The sequence below is a fragment of the Tiliqua scincoides genome, chromosome 3 (genome assembly GCF_035046505.1).
Source record: "Tiliqua scincoides isolate rTilSci1 chromosome 3, rTilSci1.hap2, whole genome shotgun sequence".
In the NCBI taxonomy this organism is placed as follows: domain Eukaryota; kingdom Metazoa; phylum Chordata; class Lepidosauria; order Squamata; family Scincidae; genus Tiliqua; species Tiliqua scincoides.
This window is the reverse complement of record NC_089823.1, coordinates 195615704-195638205: the sequence shown is the minus strand read 5'-3', so window position 1 is coordinate 195638205 and position 22502 is coordinate 195615704. Positions and strand designations below refer to the sequence as shown.

Genomic DNA, 22502 nt, shown 5'->3' with positions numbered 1-22502 from the left:
TCATCTTTTTTGAGTGTAAGCCTTTTTGGGACAGGGAACCTTTTAGTGATTTGACTTTTCTCTGTAAACCACTTTCTGAACTCTTTTTTTTGGGGGGGAGGTGTTGAAAAACAGTATATCAATACTCATAATAATCATTAAGCAGTAAATGAAATAGTTAAACCAGTGTTGATAGAAATAAGCACTTTGCTCTCACCTAGTAACTCATTAGATGCAAATGACAGAAGAAAAAATGATCATATATTCAAAATATGGGAGAGCCCAATCATCAGGTGGACCATTCTTTCAGCAGCTCTGCTTCTGCAGAGACATCGCGTTGCAGCTCAGCCACTGAGAGGTATTCTGCAAAGTGGTGCCCCTGCAGAAGCAGTGCTGCTAAAAGGGAAGCCTGTGTGATAATTGGGCTCTACCACTGCTTTGGTAGTGTCTCTTTTCTTCTTCTCTCACTGTACTTGGTCTGCCCCTTCTCCTTGTACCCTTCCTCACTTTTTGAGGCCTACTTTCTCCCTCCCAGTGTGGCAGAAGCAGCACTGCTGAAAGGGAGATGCTGGGAGAGTTCAATTATCTTGCAGGCCGCCTTTCAGCGATGATGCCTCGGCAGAAGCAGCACAGCTGAAAGGGCAGCCTGCATGATATCTGGACTCTCCCAGCACCTCCCTTCTAGGAGTGCTGCTTCTGCCAAGGCATCATGTCGCAGCTCAACAGCTGAGAACTGCTAATGATGGTGCTGGGAGAGCCCAGTGATTGTGGGGGCTCTATAAAGAGATTCTATGGACTGTGTTCAGCCCATGGGCCTTATATTTGATAACTTTGCTCTAAAGCAGGTGTGCCCAAATCCTGGCCTGCAGGCCACTTGCGGCCCACTGCGGATCCCCATCCAGCCCCCAGGGGGTCCCTCCAGGGGGTCTCCAATGGGCACTCAGCCCTCACCCCAACCTGTGCTGGCCTGCCACGCGAGCTCCGCACCTTGCTTTCCCTCGCTGTCGCTGAGCTCAGTGGCAGCAAAGAAAAGACAAGCCCAGCGCTTGCACAGGGACTTTTATAGTGGGAAGGTAACGTGAAACTTACAGGTTACTATCTCTTACTTTCCACTATAAAAGACCCTGCGTGCTTGCCGGCTGGTCTTTCCCTGCCTTGCCCATGGGCTGGGCTCCCCTCCCCTCCTGCAACCTGAGCCAGGAGAATGAGAGAGATCCTGCGCGTGGGAGGGGAGGTCTCTCCCTGCCTTGCTGCTGGGCTGGGCTCACTCCCCCCCTCCTGCAACAGGCAGCAGCAGCACATGCTGCCCTAGCTAGTGAGGAAGGGCTGTTAAGTGGGCAGGTAGGCATGCAGCTGGGCGAGCAGGCAGACAGCCAAGCGGGCGGCCAGGCAGGAGCACATACCACCCAAGCAAAGGAGGGAGGGCGAGGGGGCAGGCGAGCAGGTGAGTGTATGTGTGTGAAAGTGTGGAAGATGCCCCCCCTTTGTGTGTATGAATGAGATCATAAACTGGCTAGAAGATCTCCCCCCCCCAATTAGGGTGAATGGAATCATAAACTGGCATCAAGATCCCCCCCCCAATTAGGGTGAATGAAATCGTAAACTGGATTGAATTCATTCATTCATTTTCCGTCTCTAATATATTCATTTATGTAAATTTATTCAAATTTGAAATGTAAATTAATTCTTTTTTTTCCGGCCCCCAGCACAGTGTCAGAGAGAAGTTGTGGCCCTCCTGCCAAAAACTTTGAGCACCTCTGCTCTAAAGGTTTGGTACTCTGTGCTGGAGTAATGGATCCATCAGACATCTGCGTACATGTATGGGTCACAGATATCTGAAAATAGTCTGTGTCCCAGCCCAGGGATGGGCACTCGAGTCCCATCAACTCAACTCTAGTTGCAAAAATATGCGTTTTCTGCAGCTTGTGGGATCTCAAGTCACTTGTGTCATTGACTTGAACCCTCACTCTCAACTCGTGGTAGTGACTCAGAAATGAGTCATGATTCACAGATACACATGTCATGAAGACTCGTTATTTTTGTGGCTGTAACTTGGTTTTGTGTCTGTATGTACTTGTTTACTTCTTTTTTTTTGCCACTTCCACATTGAAAGTACCTCATGGGGGGGGCAAGCCAGAAGCTGACATTCAGACTGGTGCAAACAGCAGACATAGTGGGAGGAGGGTAGGTTGGTTCCAGGAGGTTGAGGGGTGGAGGGGAAGAAGAAGGCTTAAAGAGGCTGAGGGGAGGAACCAGAAGAAGGTGGGGGCAGCCAAGACACAGGAGAGAGAGCAGGCTCTCTTGTCCATCTAGGAAGGAATGGGCAATCCATTGGGCACAGTGACTCTGACACATCCCTGTCCCATCCTGTCCCCAAATTCAATAGGAGTTCAACAGGAATTCAATATTGAAAATTTGCATTGTGTTTTGATAGAATTTGGATGACAAAATAATTGACTGGTTGAAAATGAGAATTTTATCTGGCTTTACTAGAGCAGTGTTTTCTCACTACACAACAGAACCATTTGTGTGCTTGTTGTTTTATTAATACAGTCTTCATTGTTTGGATACTTGATTTCTTAGAAAATGAAAATGGAAGCTGGATTTTCTTTACAGGCTTGCTTACTGATTTTGCTGCATTCATCTGCTGATGGAGAAGAAAACATCATTCTCTAACCGACAGAAATTATGAAACATTAATTTGGGTCCAGACAAGTTGCTCACTTTTGTGATCTGAAACCACAAAATCATTATGTGATCTGTGAAATGAGAGCCTCGACAGCGTTTCTTGCTTTTAACTAGAATATCATCAGTGGTGTGCTTGCTAACTTTGCATGCAAATTGATTGACTAGGTTCGTAAGTGCATGATGGGAATGAAAAGAATACTTGTGGGCAGACAAGGGCAACTTTACTTTATCATATCTGTTTCAGTCCAGAGGCACAGGCACATGTCTCTACAGCCCAAAGGGAAGTAGAGGTTTTTGGCAAAATGTTCCTTTTCTGCACCTCAGGTAGTCACTCCCATTTGCATGGTCTTATGCAGTGGAGTCAGCAGCAAAGAAGAACTCTGATGGAGCCTTTTTTTCTGTTCATACTAGTGCCAGAGAAGTTTAAAGACCTTTTTTCCTGCTTATGCAGTAGAAGGTAGATGAAGTGCCCAAGATGGAGAGGTGCTTAAAATCCAAACATTTTGCTGGCTAGATGAGAAGCTCCTTGGGGCTAGATTGGACCACTGGGCTGCTGTTTCCTTATGCCTGATGGTGTCTTTGATTTGCCAAAGCCTATGTCAAGGCATGTTCTGACAGATGCATGTACTCCATGGGTATAGAGTGATTTAGAATGAGAATACACATCTCTTTTGCCATATAGGCACGTGGTGGGAACCCACCATCAGTAGGGACATCTTGCTATGTATACCTGCTGTGAAATTGGTCTGTGTTAATTTGGAATATGGGAGGAAGTGTGGAATAACAAGGTGTCCTACATGAAAATAATACTCAAGTAGGGAAATTAATATCTGTGGGTTGAACCTCAGACTGGCCCTTGAACTAGGACTTCTATGACAGCTTGTTGCATCTACTGAGCATTACACATGCCATTTTGCATCCCACTATCTCAGTTTAGTATCATCATGTGCTTTCCTGTATGCAGTACCCAGGCTATCATAATGTATTTGCTAAAGAGATGCAGCGGCAAAAAATACTTCAAGACTGCCTTCTGCCATATGAATCTATCCTTCCATTAAGTTATTCATGTGCTTTGTGCATCGCCACTGAGTGAGGCTCAGTTCAGGTGTGTGTCAGACAGCACCATCTCAGTGAAAGCCTCCAGGGTGTGGAATCCCCTGCATCAGGGAGCTTGAGATGTCCCCCCCACCCACCCACTTGCTTCAAGTCCTCAAGACATGCCTCTTCCATTAAGCATTTTCATTGGGAAGTTGAGAGCTATTCGTGTCTCATCTGCTGCTGGAGTGTTGTGCTTTGGTTAGTATCTGTTTGCTTCTTAAACTTGTTGAAATTTGTTTTTATTGTAAATAGTTTTTGTGCTTTTATGCTCTTGTTAGTCACCTTGGGATGGTCAAGTGAAAGGTGGTGTTTTATAATAACTTTTGTAGTTTCATTTTGTATATATTAAAGAGCAGGCCATGTGTCATGCTGTGAACTGTCTCCCCTGAAAATACAAATGGCAGTTCACTCATTTCTCCTCATTGGTGAATGGGGGAAGGGTAAACATTAAAAACATTTTAATGTTTAAAAACACGATTACCCCTGCTTTCCCCACCAATGCAACCTAATACAGTATGTGATCTTCAGTGGGGTTCATCCGGTGGAGGGGGCATGGTAGATGACCCAGTAGGAAGGTCTTGTTTGTTGTGTTGTAGGGCCATTGTGGCCTATTTGATGGTTAGTGCCTCTCAGTCCACTGTTGAATTAATTTTGTCATGTGTTTTGGAACTGTGTTTTCCAAATGTGGACTTATATGCTTTCCAGCATGACAGTGTACACAGGCATATGGTTTTCCGTTCACCTATGCAGAAAATGTCATATGTGAAAAAGCTCTGAGCGTTAATGATCCTTGTGTTTTCCCAGTTTTATTTTTCTATATACATCCAGTGTTTATATGACTCTTGTGTGTGTCTAGATGAGCATTTGAACTGCTCGTATTTATGAACTGCCAATTAGCTGTCTTAACACCGGACCAATCCTCTCATTTAGTCAGATCTCCAGGCCTGAAGACAACACTGCACAGAGTAGGGACAAACCAGATTGGGGGGGGGGGGGAGGCCTGCTCAACCTGAACACTCAGATCACTGTCTCTCCCTCTGGCTGCCGCATGTTCTTCTCCCATGAAAGGAAGTGACTCACATTTACAAATGAGCAATGCCATGGCTCCCAAGCTTCACTTAATTTTAGTTACTAATTTCACAATTAATAGAGAAGAAAAACAATCCTAGCCCTCCCCTTTTAAAATGTCACAATAACTTGAGAATGTCATGTTTCGAAGAAATATGTGATCTGAAAGTGGGAGGGGGGGTGCATGCTCTCCCCTGCTTTCTATAAATGTTGCCCTGGGAAAAAAAGGAGCTTGAAGCAGTACATTGGCCAAGATCATCTCTATTGGATGCAAACGATGGCACTTTTTTTGAAATTGCTTATTCTGCCTTGTTTTCAAAAGCAATGCAGGTCAGCTCCAGTTGTACTGCCAATTTACTTTGACAGCAGATATCAGGTCCAGCCAAAATGTACTGTTTAAGCTTCAATCCCCCCACTTTCAAATTGTCCATGCTTGGGAACCATGCTTACTATCTGAGTTCTGCAGTATTTTCAATAGTGTAGTGCAGTAACTTTGCGAGCCAAGATTATACTATAGCCGTTACTCGCTTCATCCACGTGTATATGGCTTTTAATGAAGATAGATAGCCTGAGATTTTCTGGGTCAGGTTGGATTAATAAAATAAAGAAGAGGTTAATAATACAGCAAAATCACACTTGAATTGAAATGGCCTGTTGCATTTGTCTGTAAAGCTCACCAAAAGCCATTTTAAAGGTCCAGATTTAATTCCCTTTGCCTCTTTCTTTACCCCTTTTTCTGATGACATGTGGTTACCCAACAACGGTGTGTTGCTGGGAGTCCTAGACATTCTTTGTGTTTTATTGACTAGGATGGGGAAAGGGTTGGAGATTACATTCTGTGCAGTTCTCATCTACTATGTCAGTGGTCTTCAAACATTTAGCACCAGGGCCCACTTTTTAGAATGAGGATCTGTCAGAACCCAACAGAAGTGATGTCATGACCAGAAGTGACATCATCAAGCAGGAAAATTTTTAATGTCCTTTTAATCCTAGGCTGCAGTCCTACCCAGGAGTAAGTCTCATTCACTATCATTGTCAAAAGCCTGTTAGAAGGACAGATCGGTCCCATTTCCCCAAATGCAGTCACATACCATGTAAGCATCAAGTCTAACATATTACAAATAAAATATCAAAATTTGAAATGAATGGGGACATACCTGAAATTGACTTGCAACCCACCTAGTGGGTTCCAGCCCACAGTTGTGCTAGGTAATGGTGTAGAAACAACCAGAGCAAAATGTTTGCAGAAACCTTTATTGAAGATAGAGAAATGCTTCACCATGGAAGAGTCACTGTACTATCCTAGTTTAGCTAAGGCTCCCTCAGCTGCAGGAGAGTAGCTAGTCTTTTGTGTTCTTGACTGTGTTCTATACTTATGTGATCTCTCCTTTGCGGGAATTTTTCTTCACAGGAGCAGGAAGATTCAGATCAGGAATATCCCCCCTCACTTACAGTGGGAGGTAAGTGGACTGGTAGTTTTATTATTTCTAGCTCCCTGTTTTCTCATTACTGTGTGTATGTACACACAAATGCAGTGTGTATTTAAAAAATTGTATTGATTTTTTTGCCCTTCGGTGTCTTCATGTAACAGGGTATTATATCTTGCATTGTCCAGCAAGAGGGTGAAATCTTCATTGCTTGCCATTTTTTTGCACTGACTCAGTTCCCTTTTAGCTAAAAATAAAACAATGAACTTGACAAATAATACATACCAAAACATCTGACAGGAGTTTGTTGACATTTAACTTGCACGTTATTGGACTAATGTGGGCCCTTTACAAACTTAAAGATCTGCTAATCTATTCAAGCTGTCTGATATTCTTAAAACTGCCTGAAATTGTAATAAGCAGTATATGCCACCCCCAATTTGTAATAACATACAGACCATCTTCAGTCCAATTCTTCTATTCATTTTTTAAATGACAGGGTTGCCACAGTGTGAGTTAGTCATCATTTATAGGTGGTGTATGCTTCTTTTGAATATATAATCCACACAGGTTTGTTTGGCCCTTGTGATAAAATATGTATGTGGTTATAGTGCGCGCATGTCCTGGCCTCCCCTCTCACATCTAGGGAAATGTGTACCAATTCCCTTCATCACATGGGGAGGAGCAGTTCAGTTGATCTGCTTGGCACATGCAGAGATGGGTTTGGATGGCGCAGTTAAAAGAATTGGCCCAAATTTCCTCAGGTGCAAGGGGAGAGGTCAGGGCATGTCTGCTGGAAGTATGCGTGCCTTTTATCATATGAGACGGGTCTGGATTTTTTTTTTTAAAAGTATTATTAGAACTGGCCTATAATGAGATCTGTGATCTTCCATGTTCTGCTGACACATTAACAGACAAAAGTTCTCCAGGATGTGGTAAATCTTGAATCCTGTGACATGGGGACAAATCCAGGGAAAAATGTTTAACACACAGAAGGAATAGCTAAAGGTCAGGTTTTGTTTCTCTGCCTAGGTGTCTTTACCATGTCAATACTTAACATGAAATTCCATCATAAGTAACAGTTGGGGCCTCTTTCTCTTAACCCCCCCCCCCCAGAAGACCTCCCAGATGCGAACCTTGTTCTGGTTGTGTCTGGGAAGTTTTCTGAGCCTCTGAGAGGCCATGCAAAAACCAGAAGCTGACGAAAAAAGGCTCTGGGTGGCATTGTGAGCCTCAGAGAGGTCATGCATGGCTTCCCTGAGTCTCAGAAGGGCTCCGGATGCAACCGGAGCAAGGCTTCGGTTGTGTTCAGAGCTCAGGTGGGCTCTGAAAACTGCAGATTTCGTTATTCATGATTTTCAGTATCCACGGGGGTCCAGGAGTGGAACTGCCGCTGATAAACAGGCTTCACCTGTAAGATATTGTACTTCAAATAATGAGTAATGGGTATGACCTATATTCTTGTGCATATCTACAAAGTAGAACAGATTGGCGTACTTGAAAGCTTTGTGCTTCACCTGGGTAAGAACATAAGAAGAGCCCTGCTAGATCAGGCTTTGGGCTCATCTGGTATTGCTTCCTGTATCTCACAGTGGCCCGCCAGGTGGCTCAGGGACCACACAGATGACAGCATACTTGCATCTCGGCTGCCATTCCCCTGCATCTGGCATTCTGTTTACCCTCTAACACTCCAATGGGTGTTACCCTGTAACACCCCAATGCACCAGACTGCAGCTTGGGTCTAACTTGGGCCACCTTATTAAACACACTTGACCAATTTTTAAAACATGAAACCTACTGAACACACCATCCCTCACTTGCTAGTTTGAGTCAGGGGGAAAAACTGCTATCCACGGCTAATTTGGATGACAGGAAAAAATTCCTACCCGGCCCTCATGATAAGTGACTTGCTAATCTCAGATTGTACATACCTATCATGGCTTGTAACCCGTGATGGAGTTTTCCTTCAGAAATCTGTCCAATCCCCTTTTAAAGGCATCTAGGCCAGATACTGTGACAAGGAGTTCCACAGACTGGATAAAGACTGGATTTTACATGCTTGATAAAGAGATATTCTTTTGTCTGTTTAGTGGATGTCCCCTTGTTCTGGTGTTGTGTGAGAGGGAAAAGAGTATCCTCTATCCATCCCATGCATAATTTTGTATTTCTCAATCGTGCATCCCCTCAGGCTCTCCCCTCAGTCTTTTCTAGACTGAAGAGCCTCAAATGCTATAGCCTTTCCTCATAAGGGAGGTGCCCCAGCCCAGTAATAATTTTGGTTGTTCTCTTCTGCACTATGTCCTTTTTGAGATGTGGTGAGCAGAACTGGACACAATATTCCAGATGTGGCCTTACCATCGATTTGTGCAATATTGATATTGGTCTTCCCCACTGACACCCTGCACTAGGACGGCATAAGTCCGATCTTCTGCCAGATGACACACTATTTAGGTGTAAGATGTATAAGCATATTGATTCTTATTCCCAAGAATGATAGAAACATCCTTCCAGGTGCACATCATTTTGGGAGGATCGTTTGGAAAACAGGAATTTTAGTGAAACTGCAGATGCAAGGAGCAGGTCATTTTTCCTTGCTGGCTGCAGAGACTCAAGAATGGCTAGATGTAGTTGATGTTCCTTTTAGTCATAATTCCCACAAGCATGATGACAGGTCTCTGATTAGACAACCTACTTTTGTTGCTTCGGTACAGAAGTTCATATTCCAGGAAAATGACTCACTGACAGCAAGTCAGGTGACTAAATTCCTGCTTTCAGGTGTTGACAGAACAGGACAGTTTACACACTTCATTCTGGGAAGGTGGCTGCCTGCTCATCTGTACCTGTATCTCTTGAGTTTCTTTGAATGAGAAGAGTCACCATTTAATGTTTCCTGCTATGGCTGCTAGCCAAGGTGACTGTGTGCTGCATCTTCATAAACTCATAGAGCTGTAGTGCACAAAGAAACCTCAAATATGCTCTTCTCCTGTCTTCTGTCTTCTGAACCTCAAATATGCTCTTCTCCTGTCTTCTGTCTTCTGAAGCAAGACCCCTGGCGGTCAGATTTTTCATACAGTATCTCAGTTGCAAGGAGTGTTGCAAGCAAGGAGCCAACAGGTTTGTTCATAATGGAGCTGTCTGTAGAGCAGGAAGACAATTTTAATATAATCTCCTTCAGTAACTTAAGCAGAAAACCATGAATCTCACTACAAGATCCTTGAGGCAACTCAGTTTGCTTATTTGGTATCTTGTAGCATCTTGTTTCTTTCTGAAGCCTCTGCTGCTGGCTCAGAGAGAAGATGCAAGGCTAAATGAACCTTTCCCCTGCCTGAATGGCAGTGTTGTTTTCTCATGCTACAAAACATATAGCAGAGGCCAAGGGAGGGGCTAGTTCTGATTCATGGATTCTGGAGAAGACAAGAAACATGGTGGCTTATTGATCTAGCACAGGAGTGTCCAAACCCCGGCCCGAGGGCCACTTCTGGCCCTTGGGGACTCCCATTCTGGCCCATGGAGAGCCCCCAGTCTCCAATGAGCCTCTGGCCCTCCAGAGACTTGCTGGAGCCTCTACTTGCTCAAAGCAACTGTTCTCAGCATGAGGGTGACTGTTCAACCTCTCCTGTGAGCTGTGGGACAAGGGCTCCCTCCACTGCTTGTCTGTGATGCAGCAGTGGCAATGAAGGAAAGGCAGGTCTTGCTTTGTGCAAGGACTTTTATAGATCCTGAGCTATTGCAAGGCCTTCATTCATTTATATAAGTTCCATCTCTAAAATATTCATTTATGTAAATTTATTCAAATATGAAATGTAAATTAATTCTTTTTTTCCTGGCCCCTGACACAGTGTCAGAGAGATGATCTGGCCCTCCTACCAAAAAGTTTGGACACCCCTGTTCTAGTGAGGAATGTTTGCTGAGACACAACTTGGGGTTCAGCCCTATACTGGAACTATAGATTTTTGGTGCTTGTGACTACCTCAGGTCTTTTCACAAATGTTGGAAATTGTTTTGGCCGTCTCAAAAGGCAAGCCATTGTTAGCAGTTGCTTCTGCTCTTGTTCCCTCAGGACTTAACACAAGTATACCTTTCCAGGTCAGCTACAAGTTGTTTTGGAGATGCAGTGATCACAGTTTTTTTTATTATAGTGACAACTGTCTGATTCTAACTACATGTTCGTCTAGACAAAATTTGTGTCTTACTGTAGGAATTTGTTTTCCTACTGATGTAGGAAATCCTTCCAATTTATTTTAGCTTATATTGTGTGTCCTGATTTCTCTCAGGTGCTGGATGGTCTCTTAGCTCAACATGGGACCGTAGAGAATGTGGAGCAAGGTAAGGAAATCTCCTACAGGTTTGCTCAACTTTGTTCATTCTGTTTGTTAAAGCATCTTAAAACTTACATGTAGCTTAAGGTGCTCTAATAAAATTAAACTTGCCATAGAGCAGTGGTGTATCACCCTGGGGGCAAAACAGGGCACGTACTGTGAGCGCCAACTGGAGGAGGGCGCTAGAGCATGCGCTCCAACTGCCTCCCCAATTGGGAAGCAATTGGAGCACAAGTACCTCTCTGCAGCCGGTCAGGGATTTCACCCGGCCTGTTGCTGAGCACACACTCATGCTCCAACTGCTTCCTGACTGGGGAAGCAATTGGAGCGCGCACACCCTAGTGATGTCATGATGCTGGCTCTGGGTACACTTCTGCCATAGAGACTGCTGCACTGATTCAACATTTTCTTTCTAGTAATCTGGGATAATGAGCTGTGACATTACTGTTTACCTTACACCAAGGCCATTCGTATAGGGAAAAGTTATGCTAACGCAACTCTGTTGCACAGATTTAAGCATCCCTGAACCAACTGTTTACCCTAACTGAAGAAAACAGAATCTGAGGCCCACATCATTTTTGATACAGAGTTGTATTTGAAGAGTAATTGTGTACACCATAGTGGGAGAAGATGACATGAGAGTATACCCAGCAAATAGACACTTATAAGGAACTTGTGGTTTGCACTGGGTTCCATTTTCTTTTCCCAGTTCGTCTGAAGGAGTGTTTTGCCATACCAAGTGTGAGAGAATTGACTTGTCTGACTATACTTTGATGTTTTAAATCTACATTTAAATCAGCTGCACCGTTACGCCCTCAAGGGACCAGTGACATCATAACTTTTGCTAGCTTGTTCAGCAGAGCTGTAGGCTGCAGACCTTCTGGGCCTTTGTCAAGCTGCAGGACTCAGGCATTTGGTATAAAGAACCCCAGGACAAAATTCAGAATATGTTTCTGATCACCGCATACCAGAGATGTTAGAATAATAATTTCACATTATGACAGCTGACAGTTCAATCCTAACCAACTTTCCAGAGACAATGCAACTGCAATGCAGCCCTAAGTTATGAGAACAAATGTTCCCTTACCTTGAGGATGCCTCCATGACTGCATCCCCCCCACTGGCATGGCTGCATCAGCATGGGAAAGTTGGTTAGGATTGGCCTGTGAGTGATTTCCACATTTCCTGATCTTTTCCCCTTTACTTTCTGGACCATTTTTCCACATGGAGCAGGACTATGTACCTGAGAGAGTGCAACAGAACTTCTGGCCTGCCAGTTCTGTGGGAATTGTGATATTTAGGTATGGGTTAAAGTACTATAGGAAAATGAAAAGCACTTTTCAGAATATACCGTCTGCATGTTTATAACCAATGGAACTGGCCCAGTGTGACCCAGTTATTTTTTGCAGTAATTCCCCTTTTTGCAAATAAGGGAATTATTGTTGGAAACCAGATATTTTTGTTTTCTGTTGAAATAGAAAAAATTGAACTGGGATTATAAGTTGGTCTGTAGGCAGGCTTTCAGCCTAACCTCTGCTGTTTGGCTACAACAGCTTACTTTTAGCTAGCAAATTAGAGTAGTAGTTTTGTCACAGCTTTCTTCTTTCTTGACGTTCAGCAAATGCTCTTCTGACAAACTTATATTCTGTTAGTATAACAGAAATTTATGCTTGTTGTTTAGCAAAGCCATTCTGTTGAGCAGTAAACAGCAGTGACATTGAAAGGTGACCTTTCTTATGATTAGAGATCTGATCCACAGGATTATTTTAGGCCCTGGCAGCCATGGGGGGAAAAAGCTGTACCATGTTGATTTCCAGATGATTGTGTGCAGGTGGCATCACTGGTGAATTCAACCTGGATATGATTTTTGGCAGTCGCTGTCCACCAACTGACGTGTGATGCCAAAAGCCAAATCCATGCAGAATTCAGCCTGCAGTGCCACATATACACAACCAACGGCATATGCAGCTAGAAGTCAGCCCAGGCTGTATTGTTTTTTTCTTAGCTGCTGCAGGCTGAGATTGTCATGTGAATCTCTGAGGGCATAAGACTGTGGAAAATATTTTGTGCATTAGAAAGAGTGAAAACTCCAGTAAATAAGATGATTTAGAAATGAAAGACAATCTCATGAGACTTTCCAGCCTATTATTCTGAGTCCTTGTTGCTTTTTATTTAGTTAATACAGAATCGGAAACAGCAGTTGTCAACGTTACATATGCAACAAAAGAAGAAGCAAAAGTGTAAGTAACTGTTCTAAGTGTAATGGATACATTTGCTCGCTCGCTCTCTTTCCCTGATTGGTTTTACTCTCTTGGACTTTCTGCTAAACATTTGAGTTAGAGTTGATATCCATCAGTTATAATGATGTATCTAAATAAGAGGGCAGAGCAGAATAATACCATGAAACCAGAAACTTGTATAGGAGATGCCAGATAGTTCCAACAGTAATATAAAATTAGAAGAACTATTATTCTACTGTCAAAAGCCAAATAAATGGTAAATAAAGATATGAAAAAATGGAATCAGAAAATATAGTACATGCCTGTTTAGGGTAAATGTGGGACCAGAGCAAAATTGCACAGGCCTGCACACATTTTGTTGTCTTGAAAGTTAGACCTTGGGTATATTTGGGATACTGAATCAAAAAATAGCATCATTTTTGCACAATTTGCCCTAGTTTTGGGGCTATGGCATAGTCACCTTTATATACTTTTTCAGGTACCTTCCTTGTGAGGAAGGCATAGCATCAGCTTCTTCACAAGGAAGGTGCTTGGATCAGTATATAAGGTGGCTATGCCATACCCCCCAAACTAGAGCCCACGAGGCAAAACCAATGCCATTTTTGGATTTACCCCCCCCCAATATCCTAAATTCATTCAAACAGCAACTTTTTTAAAAAGTGTTTTTTGTAGACCTGTGTTACTTTTCTTATCCATTCTCTTCCCTTTTCTGTGTTTCAGAGCAATAGAGAAGCTTAGTGATCACCAGTTTGAGAACTATTCCTTCAAGATATCCTACATCCCAGACGACGAGGTGAGCTCCCCTCAGCCCCCTCAGCGATCCCGGCGTGGGGGCCACTCTTCCAGGGAGCAGGGTCCCTCCCCCGGGGGCTCCTCGCAGCCCAAACAGCTCGATTTCCCACTACGGATCCTGGTCCCCACGCAATTTGTTGGTGCGATCATAGGAAAGGAGGGCTTGACCATAAAGAACCTTACTAAGCAAACCCAGTCCAAGTAAGTACCACAAATGGTTTAATTTCCTTCCACAGGGCTCTGTTTGTAGCCTTTTACGTCCCTAGCTTGTAATTTATTTATTTTTAACCAAATGTAAGGCAATGTGCTCTGGTGTGCATTCTGTGGCAAAAGATTTGTCTCTTGCAATAATTTTAATTCTGTGTTGTGTTTTGCATAAATTTGTAGGAATGGTGGTTTGGTAGTGAATATGCTCTTGTAATCGTGATGCTTATCTTGTCATTTTTAGACCCCTTGTCATTTTGTTTTCACATTGCTTCTGGACAGTCTGCATTTACCTGATCTATGGTGTGCTGTTGCTCAGCACCCCTTTCCCAGAATTCCCCCCCGCCCCATCATCAGCTGTCTGTTCCCAACTGCTACCATTTAGTGTCAAATAAATATCCTCTGCATAATGGAAATGGGTTGAAAATGTGATTATCTTTCTGTCATCAAATGTTCCCCATTATCCTTGACTAGCCTGAAAGCAATAGACTGGTTCTATTCTTCCCAGAATATTTTAATAACTGGACCCTAATCCTGATAGTGTATTTTGTGGCATAGCCAGAAAAATATATTGTTATCCATGAAATTGTGCATTGGAGATAATCACAATCAGAGACATTGTACTGGGATTTCTGGTGCTGTTCCTCACTCGCATATTTGTGTGATGTGTATCTGTTTAACCCTACAGCTAATAGAGGCCTTGATTTTGCACTGTGATCCTTAGTATGGCAAAAATCTGAGCAACTCAAACATTAAATGAGGAAGTCCTCTTCTTTTAAAACAAACTTGGAGAAATTGCTTTAAACATGTTCTGTGACACTTGATATTCTTCAAAGTGCAATAATTTCGCAAGAAAATAGTACAATAGGAATAAAATACATGTTATAAGTTGGTGCATGAGCTTGGCATTGCTTCCAGTTTTCGAAACGCTTCCTCTGAAACCCATGAAATGCCCATAAAGACCTTAGAGGGGGGAAAACCCATTCAAGGAATGTAATACCTTGAACTGAATTGGATATTCTACAAATCATAGTCTAGCCTTAGGTCATTTACCACAGACTTCATTGATCTTTCTCAAAATATTGTTCTGTGCACAACCTTTTTAGCTAAAAGATATGTCCATATTTTAATTTTCTATTGATCTTCGCTGTTTTCCACTCACAGGCTAGATCAGATGAAGCTTTAAGTATATAGAACCTTCATGGCGTAGAGAAGCAAGATTAAGCTCATCCTACTCATTGGGTGTGCTGCTTCTGCTAGCAGTGGTCCACACATTGAAGGCAGTATTTACATAAATCCTAGGTGCATAAATTCCAGTGTGAAAAGAGCCAAGCCTTGTGGTAATAGGCATACATAAAGTCCCAGACACTGCCACGTGGTATGGGCCTATGCTCATTGGACTACACACATTTAGATCTTATATCGCTCTCCAGCAGACTTGGAAGTTGGCAAGTTGTGCACAGTGGATGGGTGCAGTCTCATTTCCCTCACTGCATGTTGACTGTATACAAAGAATCATTTAAATTAGTTTCATGTTTGTTATTTTCTTTTAACAATGTTATCCTGAAATCAATTTTAAACTTCTCAGTTGCTGCTTTCCTTTGTGAGACTGTAAACAAGGATGCAGTAGGATGTTGGAAGTGATCAGAAAATTCATTTAATTACCCATGGCATCTCATCTCAGAATTTTCTTTTTTGCCTCTTCAGTATTAGAATCCTTTAACTTCTGTGGGATGTCCTGTACTGGGCCTCAGTGTAGGCCTGTGCAGACTAAACAGATGTATGTGGAGGCCATTTTAAATTGCTCAGTGTGGTAGTTGCTTTCTTGCAAAGGAAGTTGTTTTATGCAGGCAGTTGAATTGAATCTGAACCCAGAAGCTGCTTCAGATATTTTTTCAGTGAACCAGAATAATAATAATAATAATAATAATAATAATAATAATAATAATAATAATAATAATACAGGTATTTACTGAACCCAAACCTAAAATATCTTGGTTGCCTAAAATATGAACCTGAACTGAACTTCTAAACACATAAATAGATTCAGTTGTAACAATAGAATGGTAATAGGTTCAATGATAAACAAAAATAATTGGTACCCAGAATTGATTCTTTTGAGGGGTGCTGAGAGCTTCCTTTGTTCCTTTGGAAAAGCTGTATTTCCTAGTAAGCCATCTGAAGAAGATAGGGAAGGGGAGAAAAATATAGTTAGGTTGGGCCTAGAGCTGCTGTTTCTTCTGGTGCAGGTCACAGTGTGGAGGAGTCTTGACCTGACGCAGGAAACTTCTTCTTCCTTGACATTTCCTTGCTGTCATTTTAGTATTCCCCTCTGACTTTCCTGAGGAGACTTTCCTCTCAGAGTAAAACAAGAAGCTCACAAAGTGGTTTGCATAGGAAAGGGAATAAAAACATGGGATCCTGGAGAATGTCGGAATATACTTAGCATCTACGCCAGAAGGGCATCCTGCTGCAATTACCAAAGTCTTTTACCCATGTGCTTAAATCTTTGTGATATAGGACTGATTCACATGTAATACCAAACTCTCATTTGGCTTTACTTGAGTGAGCCTTGGATTCACACATGCTCTCCTGTTTTGTGACCATAGTTTGCCATTGCATTCAAAATGGCTAACTGTGGTTTATGTTTGCCCTCTCAACTAGAATTGGACACTGTTTGAAGCTGGTTAGCAATATTGGTTTGTGCTTGACTTCCAAACAGTTTGTTGATTCTAATGTAATGGCAATTGGGAAGTCAGGGAGAGTGCATGAGGAGAGGGGAAAGAGGGTGTGTACAAGTCCGAGACTTGCCCATGTAATGACAAACCATGGTTGAATGTTGCACTTGAACCGGGCCTGGGTGAGCCCTAGTCTTACTTCTTATTTGAACAGTGGCTCCAAACTGGCTTGAAGAGGAGTTCCATTCTGGTACTATGTAGCGTTCAATACCCTTGTAAACTATAACATGCAAAAGTTGTGCAGCTCCTGTGGTGCTTGGTTAGGGGGTCAGCGTTGGGCACCTCTTTTTGACCCCTAGCAGATTTCTTTGTGCGGGCTCTGTTGCTGCAGGGTAGATATTCATCGAAAGGAAAATGCAGGAGCTGCAGAGAAGCCGATCACTATTCACGCCACACCAGAGGGGTGTTCAGAAGCATGTCGCATGATACTTGACATTATGCAGAAGGAGGCTGAAGAAACCAAATCGTACGTATTTCCAGTGAGGATAGGGGAAGTGGGAAATGAACACTAATTTTTGTTTGTATTTTTTTTAATCCCACCTTGTCCTCCATGGCATGGGAGAAGTTTTGCTGAATTGTGGAACTTCAAGTTCTGTGATGGTTGCTGTTGCCTTATAGTTGCAATTATAAGGCAATTAAATAATTAAACCACCCTAGGAATATGTAGCTTCTTTTTCCACCCTCTCTGTTTTTGATCATTTCTAATTTTAGCACATAGGTTTTATTGTAGATATTTAAGAAGTTGTACCTCTTTGCATATCCTACACTGATGATCTGATTTGACTCATGGTAGTAGGTGACTGAAACAGTTTAGAGTGCTTGGATCAGGATAAGAATGCTTTGTAATCTAAATCATGTTATGAGAAACAAGCAGCTAAATCTGCTTGCTGCTCAGAAGGAGTTTCAAAGGAGGAATCTTAATGCACCTAAGGAAATAGTTTCAAAAGTGGGAAGGGAGGTACTATCAAGTGCATTTTATGCATCCTGCATTGGAATGTAAATTGTTGCCTTCTTTATGCATCACTATTTTAAGACACTGTAAAAACAGGGGAAGGACAAGGTTTGAATGCTGCTCTTTCACAGTTTAGCTTCTTATTTTTGCATGTGGAGAAACAGTGTGGGTGGTCCATCATGAAAGTTAAGTATTTCTGGAACCCACCAGTTGGAAATAACTCTCAAAAGATAATGATGTCAAGCTCCTTCAGAACTGGGGAATAAGTAGAAGGTGTGCCAGACTCTTCTCCAAAGGCTGATGAAGGAAGCTTCAGTGCCACATCTCTTCATTTTTCTGGAGACCTCTGCATTTCCTAGCCAGGCAGATCTGGGTGAAAAGTAACTTCAGCAAATGTTAAAATACCTTTTTTCATGTTTCTTAGAGCTGAAGAGATTCCCTTGAAAATTTTAGCACACAATAGCCTGGTTGGGAGATTGATTGGCAAAGAAGGCCGAAACTTGAAAAAGATTGAGCAGGACACGGGGACCAAGATCACCATTTCTCCGTGAGTACTAGTGACCAGAAGGAGCATAAAATCTCATTGCCATTAGTTAGGTCTAGTGATACCTTTTTATTGGAGCAGGAAATACCTGTTGTCCTATCCTAGCCCTGAGAAAGGTAGCTGGATTTCACAGAACCATGAAGTCAGCCCAGAGCAAAAGCCCAGAGGCAGGGACATCGCCCAATACTACAGCCTAGACAAGCCAGATTGATAATATGCCACAAGCAGAGAACAGGTACCCTGCAGGAAATGCTTATTGAGGTCTGTGTCTGAATGATTCATAGAAAGAAACCAAGCCACATGCTGCAGGCGATGGTACACTTCACATCCTCAAAGCTGGCTTACACTGCAGTCCATGAAACAGCTCCCATGTTGTACACATGGGATTCTCTGGATATGAGCTGCTGGCTCTGACTCTAGCCAGCAACCAGAGATCAGTTATAGCCTCAGAAGCCACTGTCGCTACCAGTTGCCTAGCTGCCTTTCTTGGTAGCACCTGGCTTCCTTTGGCAGTATTAGGAGAGGCAAGGGAATTGCAGTGAAGGTAGCAGTTGTCAGAGTTGGTAGCTCCTGTAGCCGACTGGACATTTCTGCATGTGCAAGTCCCTACATAACCCCCCACCCCCATTAATCTGCCCAAGGAGAAAATTCTTTTCCAGCTTCAAGTATAAACCTGAACAAAACCTATCTAACACTGAATTATTTTGATTGCAACGCACTGTCTTGTCTCTCTTTGTCTTAAGTCAGGTGAAGTTCATTGTTCCCCCAGCTATTTTGAGATCATATTACAGAATTTAACACTTATAAACTTGGAAGTGTCCATTTTATAGCTCTTCAGCCAGGACTTCACAGGTTTTCTGCTTGCAAACTGGTGCTTTCAGGGACTTGCTTCCAACTGCAGACTTTTCTTAAACATAATTCAGGAGTCTCTCCTAATATTGTCTGATACCACTCCAGAGGGTTCTCACAGTCATGCTACAAGGACCAGCAGCCAGAAATGCAAATAATTAAAGGCCTTTAGTGTGAATTGAAATGGTTTAGACACCCACTAGGGTTTTTTGGTAGACCATATGTTTGGCATATAGAAGGTTCCAAGTTCAATCTCTGGCATCTACAGGTAGGGCTGGGGATCTACCTGCAACCCTGGAAAGCTGCTGCCACTCAGTGTAGATGATGCTGAGCTAGGTGGACCAATAGCCTGACTCAAAACATATTTTTATATTCTCATCCCAGTCATTGATTCTGACCCCCATAATATATTTTAATCTAAATGGTTCCTCTTCTTGTTTCCTATTGCCTTTACCAGTATATCTTACTGCTTTTGATTTATACAATTATTGTTGCCTACCCTCCTTTATCAAACATGGCAGATTAGAAATCCAACGAAATACAGTTATCTGGACAGTAGCATAGCTAGACGGAGAGCGAAACAGTAAGTACTGCAAGTGCCGCAGTGTGACTTGTTAAGTGACCTCTTCCACTTGCCATCAGAGCCATTCTGGGAAGTGATGGCAACATGCAGGAGACGCCATTTGGTTTGGTGAGCACCTGTGCATTACCATCACTGCCTAGAATGACTCCATTGGTGATTGGGAGGAATCATTTACATGGCACATTGCAGCAGCTATGGTACTTAGCATTTTGCCGTCGTCCCCTTAGGCTATGCTGCAGGTTTTCATTTCTTCTTTTGTGATTGTTCAGTTTGCAGGACTTAACCATTTACAACCCTGAAAGGACCATCACCGTGAAGGGTAATATTGAGGCTTGCTCCAGTGCTGAGGTAGAGATCATGAACAAACTTCGGGATGCTTATGAGAATGATGTTGTGGCAGTCAATGTAAGTGTCCTCTTGTACTGTTTGTGCATATGTTTTTTTGCCCCCTGATAACTTAGTATTCCTAGGGTCATAGACAGTCACCAGGATGGAGGCATGGGAATGCCCTGCTCACCCCAAAGAGAATGTCAGATACCCCCAGAGCTCACTTCACTGAACTGTATTAGTATGGCCTAGATCTTTTCTCAATCTCTTGGTTTTGGATTCATTGTTTTCCATTTTTTTCTTGTGTTTTGTTTCTAGCAACAAGCCAATCTCATCCCTGGACTTAACCTCAATGCATTGGGCATCTTTTCAACAGGCTTGTCCATGTTGCCTTCTGGAGCTGGAGCCCGCAGACCTGCTGTCACTGCCCCCTACAATCCTTTTGCTGTAAGTAGCTGGTTGCCCAACCTTACCTGTGTCCACCTGCCTGTGCCCAGTTTCTGGGTGATGATGAAAGCTTCATAGCCATATCTCTTGAAGGCCACTCATCGTCTTGAAGGCCTCTGTATACTCTAGCCAGGCAGGGCTGGGAGAAAAGTAATGTGTGCTGCTATTCAAGGGGAAAAGAGGAGGGCAGCAAATGTTGTTCCCTGCAAAAGGAAGCTGAGCTCTCTGTAGAGACAAGAAGCTTGCTTCTATGCTGATCATGGTTTTCATTGTCTGGGGAGAAAAGGGATTGTGTTTGGGAACTCTCTTTCCTTGCCTTCGTGGTGGTTTGGTTGATAAGAGAGAGTACATATCCTTCCAGCTATAGTTCCTTCTTATAAAAGCCAATTTCTCTGTCTAAATCTTAGTGAAGGGCAAATTGCAAATAGGAATTCAACATCTGGTTTCCCTCAGTTGACCTGGCTGACCTCAGTTGAATGTATTCTTACTATGGCAGACATCATGGACACTCATACAAGTTACAGAAGCATGGAATATTGGGATGCTCTTTTGGGTTTGCTACCATCTCAAATAATTTTTTTAACACTCCAGTAAAGACATCTTTAGTATAATCTCTGCGCTGAAACTAGCTTGTTTCATTTAAATGCCATCCTAATAATTAATATCAAACTTAAATTATAGGCACCTAAGTGCCAAAAAGTTCTTTAACATAAGAACAGCCCCACTGGATCAGGCCATAGGCCCATCTAGTCCAGCTTCCTGTATCTCACAGCGGCCCACCAAATGCCCCAGGGAGCACACCAGATAACAAGAGACCTCATCCTGGTGCCCTCCCCTACATCTGGCATTCTGACTTAACCCATTCCTAAAATCAGGAGGTTGTGCATACACATCATGGCTTGTAACCCGTAATGGATTTTTCCTCCAGAAACTTGTCCAATCCCCTTTTAAAGGCGTCTAGGGTAGACGCCAGCACCACATCATGTGGCAAGGAGTTCCACAGACCGACCACACGCTGAGTAAAGAAATATTTTCTTTTGTCTGTTCTAACCCGCCCAACACTCAATTTTAGTGGATGTCCCCTGGTTCTGGTATTATGTGAGAGTGTAAAGAGCATCTCCCTATCCACTCTGTCCATCCCCTGCATAATTTTGTATGTCTCAATCATGTCCCCCCTCAGGCGTCTCTTTTCTAGGCTGAAGAGGCCCAAACACCGTAGCCTTTCCTCATAAGGAAGGTGCCCCAGCCCCGTAATCATCTTAGTCGCTCTCTTTTGCACCTTTTCCATTTCCACTATGTCTATTTTGAGATGCGGCGACCAGAACTGGACACAATACTCCAGGTGTGGCCTTACCATAGATTTGTACAACGGCATTATAATACTAGCCGTTTTGTTCTCAATACCCTTCCTAGTGATCCCAAGCATAGAATTGGCCTTCTTCACTGCCGCCGCACATTGGGTCGACACTTTCATCGACCTGTCCACCACCACCCCAAGATCTGTCACAGACAGCTCAGAACCCATCAGCCTATATCTAAAGTTTTGATTTTTTGCCCCAATGTGCATGACTTTACACTTACTGACATTGAAGCGCATCTGCCATTTTGCTGCCCATTCTGCCAGTCTGGAGAGATCCTTCTGGAGCTCCTCACAATCACTTCTGGTCTTCACCACTCGGAAATGTTTGGTGTCGTCTGCAAACTTAGCCACTTCACTGCTCAACCCTGTCTCCAGGTCATTTATGAAGAGGTTGAAAAGCACCGGTCCCAGGACAGATCCTTGGGGCACACCGCTTTTCACCTCTCTCCATTGTGAAAATTGCACATTGACACCCACTCTCTGCTTCCTGGCCTCCAACCAGTTCTCAATCCATGAGAGGACCTGTCCTCTAATTCCCTGACTGTGGAGTTTTTTCAGTAGCCTTTGGTGAGGGATCGTGTCGAACGCCTTCTGAAAGTCCAGATATATAATGTCCACGGGTTCTCCCGCATCCACATGCCTGTTGACCTTTTCAAAGAATTCTGTAAGGTTCGTGAGGCAAGACTTACCCTTACAGAAGCCATGCTGGCTCTCCCTCAGCAAGGCCTGTTCATCTATGTGTTTTGAGATCCTATCTTTGATGAGGCATTCTACCATCTTACCTGGTATAAATGTTAGGCTGACTGGCCTATAGTTTCCCGGGTCCCCCCTCTTTCCCTTTTTAAAATAGGCGTGACATTTGCTATCCTCCAATCTTCTGGCACCGT

General features: G+C 43.1%; 1 protein-coding gene across 2 annotated transcripts in view; it reads left to right on the top strand.

Annotated features, from left to right (window-relative positions):
• Nucleotides 1-22502, top strand: part of IGF2BP2 (insulin like growth factor 2 mRNA binding protein 2) — an 80761-nt gene that overhangs the window by 42554 nt on the left and 15705 nt on the right. For both annotated transcript variants that reach the window (XM_066621915.1, XM_066621914.1), the window contains exons 3-10: nucleotides 6245-6293; nucleotides 10535-10586; nucleotides 12756-12819; nucleotides 13540-13812; nucleotides 16885-17019; nucleotides 17930-18052; nucleotides 19751-19886; nucleotides 20127-20255. In XM_066621915.1, the coding sequence (XP_066478012.1) occupies nucleotides 6245-6293; nucleotides 10535-10586; nucleotides 12756-12819; nucleotides 13540-13812; nucleotides 16885-17019; nucleotides 17930-18052; nucleotides 19751-19886; nucleotides 20127-20255 (961 nt within the window). The remainder of the gene's footprint in view (nucleotides 1-6244; nucleotides 6294-10534; nucleotides 10587-12755; nucleotides 12820-13539; nucleotides 13813-16884; nucleotides 17020-17929; nucleotides 18053-19750; nucleotides 19887-20126; nucleotides 20256-22502) is intronic.